Source organism: Schistocerca cancellata, chromosome 1 (assembly GCF_023864275.1).
Source record: "Schistocerca cancellata isolate TAMUIC-IGC-003103 chromosome 1, iqSchCanc2.1, whole genome shotgun sequence".
NCBI lineage: Eukaryota > Metazoa > Arthropoda > Insecta > Orthoptera > Acrididae > Schistocerca > Schistocerca cancellata.
This window is the reverse complement of record NC_064626.1, coordinates 1,132,350,221-1,132,365,757: the sequence shown is the minus strand read 5'-3', so window position 1 is coordinate 1,132,365,757 and position 15,537 is coordinate 1,132,350,221. Positions and strand designations below refer to the sequence as shown.

Sequence of the window (15,537 nt, the reverse complement as noted above, 5' to 3'; positions counted from 1 at the left end):
TCCAGGTAGTTACTTGTGCAGACTCATAGAGAGGCACAAATAAATTACAGTGTGAGGTACTATATGATGTTGGCACTATGACTGTCAAGCTGGGATTGCTGATTTTTGGGGAAGAGGCAGTATTTATAGACAGACAAAAGGAATTTTATGATTTCAGTAGATATGTATTAATTTATAAAACTTTAAGGTAAGAATTTACTGTTGCAATGATCTATATGCTCCAACAATAACTTAGCTTACATAATATATGGGTAGTTAAAATAGCTGAAAAAGGTTACAGAACTTTTTAGTATGCCTTTGCTATGACCTATTTAAAAATATGATTAACATCTCTTAAATTATGTTATCTTAATGACCTAACTGAATACTGGAGGGTGTCATTTAGTTTATGATTCAAGTTTTTGTGATACTAGTTCTTTTTTAAGAATGTAAGAAAAAATGTGAAGTAAAAGTAAGCACACTGTATCTAATATTATAGTTGGAGTCATGAACAACAGCAGTCAAGCAAATGTCTGCAAATGTCTGCTTGTGTCTGTGTATGTGTGGATGGATATGTGTGTGTGTGCGAGTGCAAACCTGTCCTTTTTTCCCCCTAAGGTAAGTCTTTCCACTCCCGGGATTGGAATGACTCCTTACCCTCTCCCTTAAAACCCAATCCTTTTGTCTTTCCTTCTCCTTCCCTCTTTCCTGACGAGGCAACCGTTGGTTGCGAAAGCTAGAGTTTTGTGTGTATGTTTGTGTTTATTTGTGTGTCTATCGACCTGCCAGCGCTTTTGTTGGGTAAGTCTCATCATCTTTCTTTTTAAATATATTTTCCCACGTGGAATGTTTCCCTCTATTATATATATATATATATATATATATATATATATATATATATATATATATATATATATATAAAAAGAAAGATGATGAGACTTACCCAACAAAAGCGCTGGCAGGTCGATAGACACACAAATAAACACAAACATACACACAAAACTCTAGCTTTCGCAACCAACGGTTGCCTCGTCAGGAAAGAGGGAAGGAGAAGGAAAGACAAAAGGATATGGGTTTTAAGGGAGAGGGTAAGGAGTCATTCCAATCCCGGGAGCGGAAAGACTTACCTTAGGGGGAAAAAAGGACAGGTATACACTCGCACACACACACATATCCATCCGTACATACAGTATGTCTTGTATGTATGGATGGATATGTGTGTGTGTGCGAGTGTATACCTGTCCTTTTTTCCCCCTAAGGTAAGTCTTTCCGCTCCCGGGATTGGAATGACTCCTTACCCTCTCCCTTAAAACCCATATCCTTTTGTCTTTCCTTCTCCTTCCCTCTTTCCTGACGAGGCAACCGTTGGTTGCGAAAGCTAGAGTTTTGTGTGTATGTTTGTGTTTATTTGTGTGTCTATCGACCTGCCAGCGCTTTTGTTGGGTAAGTCTCATCATCTTTCTTTTTAAATATATTTTTCCCACGTGGAATGTTTCCCTCTATATATATATATATATATATATATATATATATATATATATATATATATATAAAGAAAGACTTACCAAACAAAAGCGCTGGCAGGTTGATAGACACACAAACAAACACAAACATACACACAAAATTTTAGCTTTCACAACCAACAGTTGCCTCGTCAGGAAAGAGGGAAGGAGAGTCTGCTTGTGTCTGTGTATATGCAGATGGATATGTGTGTGTGTGCGAGTGTATACCTGTCCTTTTTTCCCCCTAAGGTAAGTCTTTCCGCTCCCGGGATTGGAATGACTTCTTACCCTCTCCCTTAAAACCCAACCCAAATCCTTTTGTCACCCCCTCTCCTTCCCTCTTTCCTGAAGAGGCAACCGTTGGTTGCGAAAGCTAGAATTTTGTGTGTGTGTTTGTGTTTGTTTGTGTGTCTATCGACCTGCCAGCGCTTTTGTTTGGTAAGTCTCATCATCTTTCTTTTTAGATATATTTTTCCCACGTGGAATGTTTCCCTCTATATATATATATATATATATATATATATATAGTTATAATAGAAGGAAACATTCCACGAAGGAAAAATATACCTAAAAACAAAGACGATGTGACTTACCAAATGAAAGTGCTGGCAGGTCGACAGACACACAAACGAACACAAACATACACACAAAATTCAAGCTTTCGCAACAAACTGTTGCCTCATCAGGAAAGAGGGAAGGAGAGGGAAAGACGAAAGGATGTGGGTTTTAAGGGAGAGGGTAAGGAGTCATTCCAGTCCCGGGAGCGGAAAGACTTACCTTAAGGGGAAAAAAGGACGGGTATACACTCGCACACACACACATATCCATCCACACATATACAGACACAAGCAGACATATTTAAATATGTCTGCTTGTGTCTGTATATGTGTGGATGGATATGTGTGTGTGTGCGAGTGTATACCCGTCCTTTTTTCCCCTTAAGGTAAGTCTTTCCGCTCCCGGGACTGGAATGACTCCTTACCCTCTCCCTTAAAACCCACATCCTTTCGTCTTTCCCTCTCCTTCCCTCTTTCCTGATGAGGCAACAGTTTGTTGCGAAAGCTTGAATTTTGTGTGTATGTTTGTGTTCGTTTGTGTGTCTGTCGACCTGCCAGCACTTTCATTTGGTAAGTCACATCGTCTTTGTTTTTAGGTATATATATATATATATATATATATATATATATATATATATATATATATATATATATATATATAAAGAAAGAAAGATGATGAGACTTACCAAACAAAAGTGCTGGCAGGTCGATAGACACACAAACAAACACAAACATACACACAAAATTCTAGCTTTCGCAACCAACGGTTGCCTCGTCAGGAAAGAGGGAAGGAGAGGGAAAGACAAAAGGATTTGGGTTTTAAGGGAGAGGGTAAGGAGTCATTCCAATCCCGGGAGTGGAAAGACTTACCTTAGGGGGAAAAAAGGACAGGTATACACTCGCACACACACACACACACACATATCCATCCGCATATACACAGACACAAGCAGACATTTGTAAAGGCAAAGAGTTTGGGCAGAGATGTCAGTCGGGGCGGAAGTACAGAGGCAAAGATGATGTTGAAAGACAGGTGAGGTATGAGCGGCGGCAAATTGAAATTAGAAATTAGCTGAGATTGAGGCCTGGCGGATAGCGAGAAGAGAGGATGTGCTGAAGGGCAAGTTCCCATCTCCGGTTACAGGGGTAGGAGCCAGAGGGTAGGGAAGGTGAAAACAGCTTTTGCATCCCGTAACTACCCTCCCGACCTGGTACAGAAGCAAATAACCAGAGCCACTTCCTCATCTCCTCAAACCCGGAACCTTCCACAGAAGAACCCCAAAAGTGCCCCACTTGTGACAGGATACTTTCCAGGACTGGATCAGATTCTGAATGTGGCTCTCCAGCAGGGATACGACTTCCTCAAATCCTGCCCTGAAATGAGATCCATCCTTCATGAAATCCTCCCCACTCCACCAAGAGTGTCTTTCCGCCATCCACCTAACCTTCATAACCTCTTAGTTCATCCCTATGAAATTCCCAAACCACCTTCCCTACCCTCTGGCTCCTACCCCTGTAACTGCCCCCGGTGTAAAACCTGTCCCATGCACCCTCCCACCACCACCTATTCCAGTCCTGTAACCCGGAGGGTGTACACGATCAAAGGCAGAGCCACGTGTGAAAGCACCCACGTGATTTGCCAACTGACCTGCCTACACTGTGAAGCGTTCTATGTGGGAATGACCAGCAACAAACTGTCCATTCGCACGAATGGACACAGGCGGACAGTGTTTGTTGGTAATGAGGATCACCCTGTGGCTAAACATGCCTTGGTGCACGGCCAGCACATCTTGGCACAGTGTTACACCGTCCGGGTTATCTGGATACTTCCCACTAACACCAACCTCCAGAACTCCGGAGATGGGAACTTGCCCTTCAGCACATCCTCTCTTCTCGCTATCCGCCAGGCCTCAATCTCCGCTAATTTCTAATTTCAATTTGCCGCCGCTCATACCTCACCTGTCTTTCAACATCATCTTTGCCTCTGTACTTCCGCCCCGACTGACATCACTGCCCAAACTCTTTGCCTTTACAAATGTCTGCTTGTGTCTGTGTATATGCGGATGGATATGTGTGTGTGTGCGCGAGTGTATACCTGTCCTTTTTTCCCCCTAAGGTAAGTCTTTCCGCTCCCGGGATTGGAATGACTCCTTACCCTCTCCTTTAAAACCCAAATCCTTTTGTCTTTCCCTCTCCTTCCCTCTTTCCTGACGAGGCAACCGTTGGTTGCGAAGGCTAGAATTTTGTGTGTATGTTTGTGTTTGTTTGTGTGTCTATCGACCTGCCAGCGCTTTTGTTTGGTAAGTCTCATCATCTTTCTTTTTAGATATATTTTTCCCACGTGGAATGTTTCCCTCTATTTTATATATATATGGTTATAATAGAAGGAAACATTCCACGTAGGAAAAATATACTTAAAAACAAAGATGATGTGACTTACCAAATGAAAGTGCTGGCAGGTCGACAGACACACAAACTAACACAAACATACACACAAAATTCAAGCTTTCGCAACAAACTGTTGCCTCATCAGGAAAGAGGGGAGGAGAGGGAAAGACGAAAGGATGTGGGTTTTAAGGGAGAGGGTAAGGAGTCATTCCAGTCCCGGGAGCGGAAAGACTTACCTTAGGAGGAAAAAAGGACGGGTATACACTCGCACACACACACACATATCCATCCACACATATACAGACACAAGCAGACATATTTAAAGACCAATATGTCTGCTTGTGTCTGTATATATATATTTACCAAACAAAAGTGCTGGCAGGTCGATAGACACACAAACATACACACAAAATTCAAGCTTTCGCAACCAACGGTTGCTTCGTTGTGTGTATGTTTGTGTTTGTTTGGGTGTGCATACACTCGCACACACACCCATATCCAACCGCACATGTATGTGAGGTTGGATATGGGTGTCTGAGTGAGTGTATACCTGTGTTTTTTTCCCCCTAAGGTAAGTCTTTCCGCTCCCGGGATTGGAATGACTCCTTACCCTCTCCCTTAAAACCCACATCCTTTCGTCTTTCCCTCTCCTTCCCTCTTTCCTGATGAAGCAACCGTTGGTTGTGAAAGCTTGAATTTTGTGTGTATGTTTGTGTTTGTTTGTGTGTCTATCAACCTGCCAGTGCTTTCGTTTGGTAAGTCACATATATATAAGAATGGAGAACAAAGTTTATGATTTGTTACACGACAAACACTTTGGCTTTTGAAAAGGTAAGGACACCCTAGAGGCAGATCTGATGCTGTGATTGATAATGGAAGCAAAACTTAAGAAAGATCAAGACACCTTCATAGGATTTGTCAACCTAAGAAAAGCATTCAATAATATAAAATTCTGCAAGAAGTTTGAAATTTTAGAAAAATAGGAGTAAATTAGGGAAAGATGGATAATATACAATTTGTATGAGAATCAAGAGGTAACAATGAGAATGGAAGACCAAGAGTGAAGCACTAAAAGACAGGGTGTAAGACAGGGATATAGTCCTTCACCACTACTGTTAAATCTATAAATCAAAGAAACATTGGTGGGAATAAAAGAAATGTTCAAGAGTAGGATTCAAATTTGAGATGAAAGGATATCAATGAGAAGATTCATTGATGGTATTGCTATCCCCAGCGAAAGTGAAGAAAAATTACAGAATTTACTGAATGGAATGAACAGCTTAATGTTTACAGAATATGAATTGAGAGTAAACCAAAGAAAGACAAATGTAATGAAGATTAGTGAAAATGAGATTATCAATAAACTTAACATCCAAATTAGGGACCATAAAATAAATGAAGAGAAGGAATTCTGCTGTCTTGGAAGCAGAATAAATGACAGTCAAAGGAAGGACTTAAAAGTATATTGGCACAGGAAAATAGGAGACTCCAGGCCAAGAGAAGTCTGAAAGTATCAAACATCAGCCTCAATCTGAGGAAGAAATTTCTGAGAATGTACATTTGGAACATAGCTTTGTGTGGTAATGAACTTGGACTATGGGGCAACTAGAAAGAAAGAGAAGTGAAATGTGTGAGTTGTAGTGCTACAAAAGGATGTTCAAAATTAGATGGCCAGATAAGATAAGGAATGAGGAGGTTCTCAGCACAACTGATGAACAAAGGAACCTATGGAAAATAGTGACAAGAAAAAGGGATATTATAGAAGGACTTAAGTGATCAGGGAATAACTACTATGGTATTAGGGGGAGTTCTAGGGGGTGTAAACTGTAGGGGAAAATGAAGATTGGAATACAACTGACAAATGATTGAGGATGTAGGGTGCAAGTGCTACTCTGAGAGGAAGAGCTTGGCATAAGAGAGCAATGCAGCTGGTCGGGATCAAATCAGTCAGAAGATTAATGGAAAACCAGGGCATATTATGCAGTTAATCCATAAATTATGTGATTGTACATTTCAGATGCATCATTCTCCACAGATTCCATGTACTGAATTAACTATATTTTCTTAAACAACATCCTCAAACTGCATACAGATTATTTCTTATATGACTGATGTTCAGTACTAGCCCATAATCATAATCACATGCAAGATATTAAAAACAAAATTTTCTGAGTATAATCAGAGTCACCACATCTGATAATAAAAAGAAATGAAAAAAAAGCACACCTTATACTACTACTGATCATATACAAGTTGGCACGCACCTTTCATCATTACTTTTGCTAGATGGAAATAGAGAACGATGTATACTGACATAAAAAAGAAAAAGTGTTGTGATAATTAACCACCTGGCATGTGCTAACAAGAAATAAACTTACCGTGAATTATAGAATGATGCTTGTTTACAAAAAATGTGTGTGTGTGTGTGTGTGTGTGTGTGTGTGTGTGTGTGTGTGCGTGTGTGTGTGTGCAAGCAGCTCTAAATCATTTATGTATAGGAAGTTTTTCTGTTTTTCTGCAGTTCAGAAGCATACTCTAGTATCTTCCTTCAGTTATTTTTTTTGTTCGTATTTCTAGTTTTGTGATTGTCAAATAAAGGGTGAACCATTTTAATGTAGTGTGTTAATGCCACTTACTTAGAGTGCTTCCAAAAGCATTTTTGCTGTCCAAAATGTCAAAAGCTTTACTTAGGTCTACAAAATAGCATTACTGTTGTGTTTTTTTGTCTGCTATATCTAGAGCATTTAGTACAATATTATAGATGGCACTAGTTGTCTGTTAATTTCTCCTGAAGCCATACTGTCAGTGAAGATTTTGTTTTTGTCCAAACATTTTATTAACCTGTTATTCACGACTTTTTTTTGACTTTGTTGAAGCCTGATAATAAACCAACTGGTCTCTAGTTTTCTAAATTTGATTTGTCTCCTTTTTTATGATGAGACTTTGGCAATTTTTAGACAGTCAGAAAACATGCCTGTCAGATAAGAGGGTTTTATATCTTAAATTAAACTGAAATGTTTGTAATGCATATAATCTGGAATACTGCCAGTTTTTGAGAACATTTTCTTAAGTTTTGTTGCAACATTAATAATTTCATATGTTGCTGTTTTGCAAATATATGCTGCCTGACAAAGAAAGTCAAGCATCCAGATGAGGAGGCAAAATGAAATTTATTTATTTTTATTTATTTATTTATTCATCCATGGAACAATAAATATTGTATGGATGTCATCAGTTTACAACACATGAGCACACATTTACATTTACAATGAAACAGGTTTCTCATATTTTGTGTAGTTTTTATAACTAGTCATACACACATTTATAATTACATAATATTTTTGTGATAATGTCATATGTTGCTAATAATCTACATCTATGTTAAATATTCTTTTACAGTACAACAACTTTTACTTACTCAAAAGGTTTTAAGCTTTTGTCTGAAAGTGAGGGGCTCATTTCTTTAATTTCTTGTGGTAATTTGTTATACAGTTTTATCCCATTATAAAATATACTTTTTTTGCGTCTTTGCCTTGTTCTTTCTATCTAGATGGAGGTGGTGACAAGCTCTTGTTTCATGGTCATGTATTAAGCTGTTTGTGTTGTACATGTTGAGATTTTTCTTAATGAACATTATGTTCTGAAAGATATACTCACAAGAAACAGTTAGAATACCTAGCTTTCTAAATAATTCTAGACAGTGGGCCCTGTTGTTGCTGTTTGTTATTATCCTTATGGCTCTTTTTTGTACTTTGAACACAGTTTGTATGTTACTGGCACTTGTTCCCTGAAACATGATCCCATAGCTGAGGGCTGAGTGTAGATATCCGTAATATGTTATTTTAAGACAGGTATTATTGCATACCGGTGCAAGGATTCTAAGAGCATAGCATGCTGTGGATAATTTCTTTGCCAAAATGTTGACATGGTTTGTCCATTTCAATTGGCTGTCTACATTCATCCCTAAGAATTTGGTACTTGTTACACATTCTAATTCATTATTATTAACTTTTATTCTAGTGGCATTGTGTTTTTTGTTCAATTGGAAGTTAATATAGTTAGTTTTCTTTACATTTATGGTTACTTTATTTTTTAATGACCAGTTGTGGACATCATTGAGAGCCTCGTTTGCTCTTTCTGACAGTTGTGTTGGGTTTTCACCTGTTATTACTATGTTGCTGTCATCAGCAAAAAGTATTTTTTCTCCATGTCTGATACTTTGTGGGAAGTCGTTAGTGTATATAAGAAACAATATTGAGCCTAATACACTTACCTGTGGGACGCCTATATTCACATTTTCTGGGTCAGACAGGTGTTTTATAAGGGAATTGTTTGAAACTTGTGATATCTCAACTTGTTGAACTCTGTTTTCCAAGTATGATTTGAACCACTTCTTTGTCACACCTCTTATTCCTATTTGCCCTAATTTATGAAGTAAGATTTTGTGGTCAACTGTATCAAAGGCCTTGGACAAGGCTAAAAAGATACCACTTACATTTTCACCTTTGTCCAGTGCTTCTAAAATTACTTTAGTGAACTGTGCTATAGCAGATTGTGTGCCTTTTCCGGGCCTAAAACCAAATCGGTCATTGGAAAGAAGGTTATATTTATTCAGGTAATTTAGCAGTCTCTTTTTGACTAGTATTTCTATTATTTTAGATATGATAGACAGTATAGAAGTCGGCCTGTAGTTCTTTACATTTTCCACATCTCCATTTTTAAGGATAGGTATAATTTTTGCTTGTTTTAGGTACTCCGGAAAGTATCCAGATTCGAAAGATTCATTAATTATGTCTGTTAATGGGCCCTTTATGGAGTCTATACATTCTTTAACTACACAGACTGGGATTTCATCAAGTCCTACTGAAGTTTTATTTTTTAGTTGGTGTACTACTAGTGCCACTTCCCTTTCTGTAGTTGGCAAGAGCACCATTGAGTTTGTTGGCTGGTTCTGAGTAGGTAAATCATACGTATCTGGAAATTTCTGCTGTAACTTTTTTGCAATACTACTGAAACATGAGTTTACAAAATCAGCTAATTTTTTAGGGTTACCTACTGGTACATCTTTGTTTTTAATATGTGAATTGAGGACCTTTTTAGCAGAGTTAGATGTTTCCTGTTTGACGATGTTCCAGGCTGCTTTTCTCTTGTTTTCAGCTTCAAGTAATATTTTGCTGTTTGAAAGTTTTTTTTGTGGCTAGCAACACCTTTCTGTATATTTTCCTGTACTTTTTGTGGAATTGCAGAATTTCTGGGTTAGATTGATTATTTTTTATGGAGTTGAGATATCTAAGAGTTTCTGAGGATTTTTTGATACCTATAGTCACCCACTGATTTCTCTTTGTAGTTTTAATTTGATAAAGAGTTTTGGGAAATATCTCTTCAAATCTGAGTTTAAAAATTGACATGAACTTGATAAATTTCTGATTTGCATTGGTTTCTGCATAGACTTCCTCCAATCTTCATATTCTAGCTGGGATTTAAACTGATACAGGGCTGATTTGGAAAACATTCTTTTGTATGTACACAGTTTAGGAGGAGTTTCTACATGAATGTTAGTTTTTAAGATCTGGCAGAGGTGGTCTGATAGGCCCAGGTTTTGGACAACAATATGACATTTTTTTACTATCAATATCTGTAGCTACATGATCTATAGATGAGGAAGATTCTTTCATTATTCTAGTTGGATAATTAACAAGGGAGGATATTCCATAACAGCTTAGAATATTCACATATATGTTGCTAGCCTTTTCAGGCTTCATCATATTAATGTTTAAGTCACCACAGATAATTACATTTGCTTTTGGTCCAGAAACATTGTCTAAGCTTTGATTCAGTTTTGAGAAGAATATATCAATGTCTCCACTGGGAGAGCGGTACACACAAAATATGACCAACTTTTTTGCTATGCCAGGTCCTATTATTTCAACAGCGGAAAGTTCAAAATGTTTGTCCTCACCTAGATCTAAAAGATCATATCTAACTTTAAATGACATCCCTTTTTTTACATAGATACATGAACCTTCACCATTCATTGAGATTCTGCTATAGTAACATGCAAGGTCAAATGAGGCTAGGCCTAATGCAATGTGTTCAATTTCCTTCCCTTTGCACTAGTGTTCAGTGATACACAAAATTTGGCTATCAAAATTTTCCAATTCTACTTCTAGCTGTTGTGCTTTGTTCTTTATGGCTTGAATGTTTTGGTGAAACACTGTTGGGCATTTGTTTTCACTTATCTTGGTGGCGCCTTTCCCTTCAGACCTGATGCTAAAAAATCCTTTAGATGAGCTGGTGGCACGGTTATTCTTCTGTTGATGACAGTAGAGGTGAGTCTGTTGCCAGTTAGACTTGGAAGTTGGTATATCTGAAGGTATCTGCCTTATGTTAGTCTTGTAACAGAGGCCGGGTACCAAAAATCCTGCAGAGTTGTAAGTTTCCTGGTTCTTGTGCTTCTTCTGTTTGCTTCTGTTACTGCTGATTATGGTGAAGCTGGTGAAAAGTCTTTCACTGTTGAAGACTGAGGAGGGGCCAATACTGATGAAAGGTCATTGGCTGCTGGCACATCAGGTGTTTTTTTTTCTTGTTAATGATACATTTGCATAGTATGTAGCTGCTTCTGCTGAAGCTGCTTTGGAAACTTCTGTCCTAGTTGAATCATTTATCTCAGCTGTTTTTGAGGAAAGTGGAGATTCTAGTGTTAGACCTGTTGTCAGTGATTCAGTTTCATTTTCTTGTTGGAAATTTTCAGTTTCTGTGTTTGATGGTGGAGGTGGTATGGTCGTGCTATTCTTGTCCTTAACTGCCTTCACTGCATTAAGGATTTCTCAACTAATGAATGATTTTCTGAGTTTATTTTTGTGAAGCCCATGCCTTGTAAAATGACTTCTCTCTGCAGATGGTACGTCCACATATGTGGCATTTGGGAGGCTTCGGCAGATTTTCTCAGATTTCCTATTAGTAACTGTGATTTCTTTGTTGACACAGGATTGTTCTATAAGATCATGTCTTTGTGGGATACTGGCAATGAAGAAGTTAACATCTGTAATTTTCTGTAATGTACTTCTTAGAGCTCTTGTGGCGAGTTTGCCCTCGTTCCTATAAACATCATTAGCACCTCCTATTATTAAACAGTTGCTTCCCAGCTTCAAATAATGTTCACAATCTTTTAAAACTTTGCACAAAGGGGCACCCGGTTTCGTTATTCCACTAACCTTGAATATAGTTTGCATGTTACACAAAATGTCGGCTAAGCCCTTTCCATGACTGTCTGAAAGTATGAAAATATCTTCTTTTTTCTTCTTACCTGTATCGGTAGTTATCTTGTTTGCATGATAAGTATGTTCCATGTATTTTCTGGTATTTCCTTTCTTGTTATTACAGGACTTCGTAGGCCTACTGAAATGATTTGTGCTCGCTGCATTTGATGAAAGTACTTCCTTTCTTTGGCTCTTTTCACATATTTCATATTCATCAAACGTTAAAAATTCAACCTTATTTGCTTGTAGGAGACGAAAGTTGTTTTCATTACGATTAACATGACAAAACTTTTTAGGCCTAATAAAGTTACCATTTTGTTCGTTTCACTACCCTTTGAATGGTCTATCACTTCTTCCAGCTTCTGTACACTATCTATCACTGATTCAAGCTTCTCTACATATAGTTTAGCTAACATAAGATCATATTTTAATGAAGAAGTCGTGCATTCTTCTTCGCTTTCCGTTTGTTAACACACGATATAATGATAATTACAGTGCACATTTCCACAGTCACAGGTCATGTTTTTTTTCCTCTAAGACATTTAAACATTGACGATGGATCCATTTCTGTGACCACGAACATAATTTAACACCATATTTCACCTTCTTACTGCATTTTACACACACAGGATTTAAAAACTTGTAATTTTCCACGGGTCGGTTTATTAGTACATCTATACACGCCGCCATCTTGCACACAGTCTTCATGGGTTGAAAGGGTACTTGATCTTATTTCAGTAATTACAGAAATGAGTCAGATTTAAAAAGAACTTGGTAAAATGAGCCCACTTATAAGTTTGATGACATAACCCCCTCTGGCCTGGATGCAAGCACCGATTCAAGTGGGAAGTGTCCCATAAAGCCATTGTATTCTCACCTAAGGCAAGCTGGCCCACAATTGTTGTGACTGGTTCCTGGTATCCTGGGTACTGGGCACACGCACATGTGTTCTATTGGGGACAGATCTTGGGCTCTTGCTGTTCGTGAGTGTGTCACATCACACAGACATTTCATACAGGTACATGCCATGTGTAGATGAGCATTTTCCTGTTGACAGAATGTTCATGACATAGTGTTGAGCCATCAGCTGATGTGGAATTGAACAAATAATGATGGCATGTGATAGCTTACTGCCTCTTTACTTCTTGCTTTTCCCATGCTGAAAATTATGTTAACAAATAACTTCTGTACCACAGTTAAATATGACTCTGTTCTTTCATCTGTGGACATCAAACATTACTTTTCGTATGTAACTGCGTAGATGCTACTATTACTATTAATGGACAACAACACAACAGAGAAGTGAATATTTATAGAGGACAGTGTGAGGAGGAAACCATAGGCATTCTTGAATTAGTACCTCATACATAATTACTTTTTTCAGACCCAGGAAGAATGGCGTTACATATTTCTTATGGCTGCTGGAATTTACTTCCTAGGAAACTTGACATTTGTTATCTTTGGGAAGGCAGAAGTACAGCCCTGGAATGATCCCAGCTTCATGAAAAAGAAGCATGAAGGTACATATTTTTCGGTCATTTATTTTCTATATTCTACAGAGAAAAATATAGGAACAGTTATATTGATAATCTTGTCCACAATATAATTAAATGAAGTTGTCTGGCTATCTTTTATTACACTTTTTTAAAATAAGGCTTTTATATTTTGATTTCATTTGTTTCTGTCCAGCAATTATTTTGTATCAGAGTGGTATTCGTGGTGTGCCAGCCGAAGTGGCCGTGCGTTTCTAGGCGCTACAGTCTGGAACCGCGTGACCGCTACGGTCGCAGGTTCGAATCCTGCCTCAGGGATGGATGTGTGTGATGTCCTTAGGTTAGTTAGGTTTAAGTAGTTCTAAGTTCCAGGGGACTGATGACCACAGCAGTTCAGTCCCATAGTGCTCAGAACCATTTGAACCATTTTGTATTCGTGGTGTCAGAATGGGAAAAGCTAGTAAAATCATCACACAAAATTTGGGACCTGATCCCATTCCATTTTTGACCTTTAAAAGATACTAAAATGCTTTAAAAAATCTCATGTAGTACATGATATATTGTATCCTTTGGTAGTAGTCAACAGATACAGACAATTACTGAGTGTGACAGTAATGGAAATCCCTTTATGGAAACAGAAAAAAAGAAGAAATTAGGTAAGGAAACCCATCATACACTTGCAGATGACTGGAGTGTGGCACATCGACGCATATATCACCTTACAGACTCAAACTACATTTTCAGCTGTACTGTCATTTTTTTATAGTGTACAGCATAAACTTTTACAAAACATTGGGATAATAATAATAAAAAAAAGGTCCTTATGAAATTATGCTAAAAACTCCTATACTATCAGTTATTACTGATAGATTATATTACACATATTTCAGAGTAAAATCAGATGAAATTTGATACTCATAACTAAAATGAATTTTGGTAAATAATGTATTGATATCTCTTAATGTGTACATTATACCCTTGATGTTGAAAATACAGACTAAAATTGTAGAGGGCTATCAGGTAGTTCCATATGTGGTCCTGGTATATCTTGTTGTTGTTGTGGTCTTCAGTCCTGAGACTGGTTTGATGCAGCTCTCCATGCTACTCTATCCTGTGCAAGCTTCTTCATATCCCAGTACTTACTGCAACCCACATCCTTCTGAATCTGCTTAGTGTATTCATCTCTTGGTCTCCCTCTACAATTTTTACCCTCCACGCTGCCCTCCAATGCTAAATTTGTGATCCGTTGATGCCTCAGAACATCAGGAGTGCCCAGTGAAGTGTGACTTCGCTAAAATTCTCCCAATAAACCAAAGTTAACCATTTGCCTCTATACATTGAACTGCATACAGACCTTGAGTGCTATACAAAGGCTAAGCAACAAGGTCATAAAGACATGAGATAAGAGAAAAATAACATGGTGTCTCTCTTTTACATAGTAATTCGTGGAATCTTTATATGTCACTGGAAATCTAAAGTTTCAATGCCCTCCTTGTGATAAATATTTTTGTTAAGCATATATCATTGTAATTACTTTTACCAGTAATTAAAGGCATAACATTGTAGGCAGAAGTTACCTATGTTTTTTCCAGTTGCTGGGGACTTTGCACTGGGCAACAGATTCACAATACATGTCTTTGCTACATCCTGCCTCCTTTATACTGTTAACAGCCCCCACCACTTCCTCCACTGCTGGCCGCAAGCTGCAACGGGACAAGTAGTGGTAGAGGTGGGGGTGGGGGGGGGGGGGGAGGGGGCAGCTGTACACTGCTACTGGAACCTGGACATGAGCACTGGTGCCCCCCACCTCCACCACTACTTGTCCCGTTGCAGCTTGCGGCCAGCAGTGGAGGAAGTGGTGGGGGCTGTTAATAGAGTACTTAGGGGAGTTGTCTACATGAATTTTATTCAGAACACTCTTCCAAACCTGCATGTACCTTTGAAAATAAAAGGGAGGATATGGTTTGTGCTTGATAGAAGCAACACAAAGACATTTTGAACATTTGTTATGAGAATCTGACTTTGGGAATTTATAAAATATTCTTTTTCATTAATAACTGAAAAACAATGGATTTTTCAGACTTATACATATTTACTGTATTTTGGAATGCTACCATAGATAAAAAATTAATGTGGTCTGGTCAGTTCCATGAGTCAATGTGCTACCCATAAATCACTGGCAGATTAGTGGTTGATTACCCTAATTTTTTTAACTGCAATATTGAATAGGGGAAATTAGGAAAGCAGCAGCCAGCCTTTTGCAAGTATCAGATTTTCCAATAACTACACAAGACTCTAATTTGCAGCCTTTAAAATGTAAAACAGGTATTGAAAGTATCTTTGGTGACTGAATTTAACC

General features: G+C 38.1%; 1 protein-coding gene across 1 annotated transcript in view; it reads left to right on the top strand.

Annotated features, from left to right (window-relative positions):
• Nucleotides 1-15,537, top strand: part of LOC126092704 (putative inorganic phosphate cotransporter) — a 173,919-nt gene that overhangs the window by 143,663 nt on the left and 14,719 nt on the right. Inside the window, exon 9 of the mRNA XM_049908430.1 lies at nucleotides 13,070-13,205. Coding sequence (XP_049764387.1) covers nucleotides 13,070-13,205 — 136 coding nt within the window. The remainder of the gene's footprint in view (nucleotides 1-13,069; nucleotides 13,206-15,537) is intronic.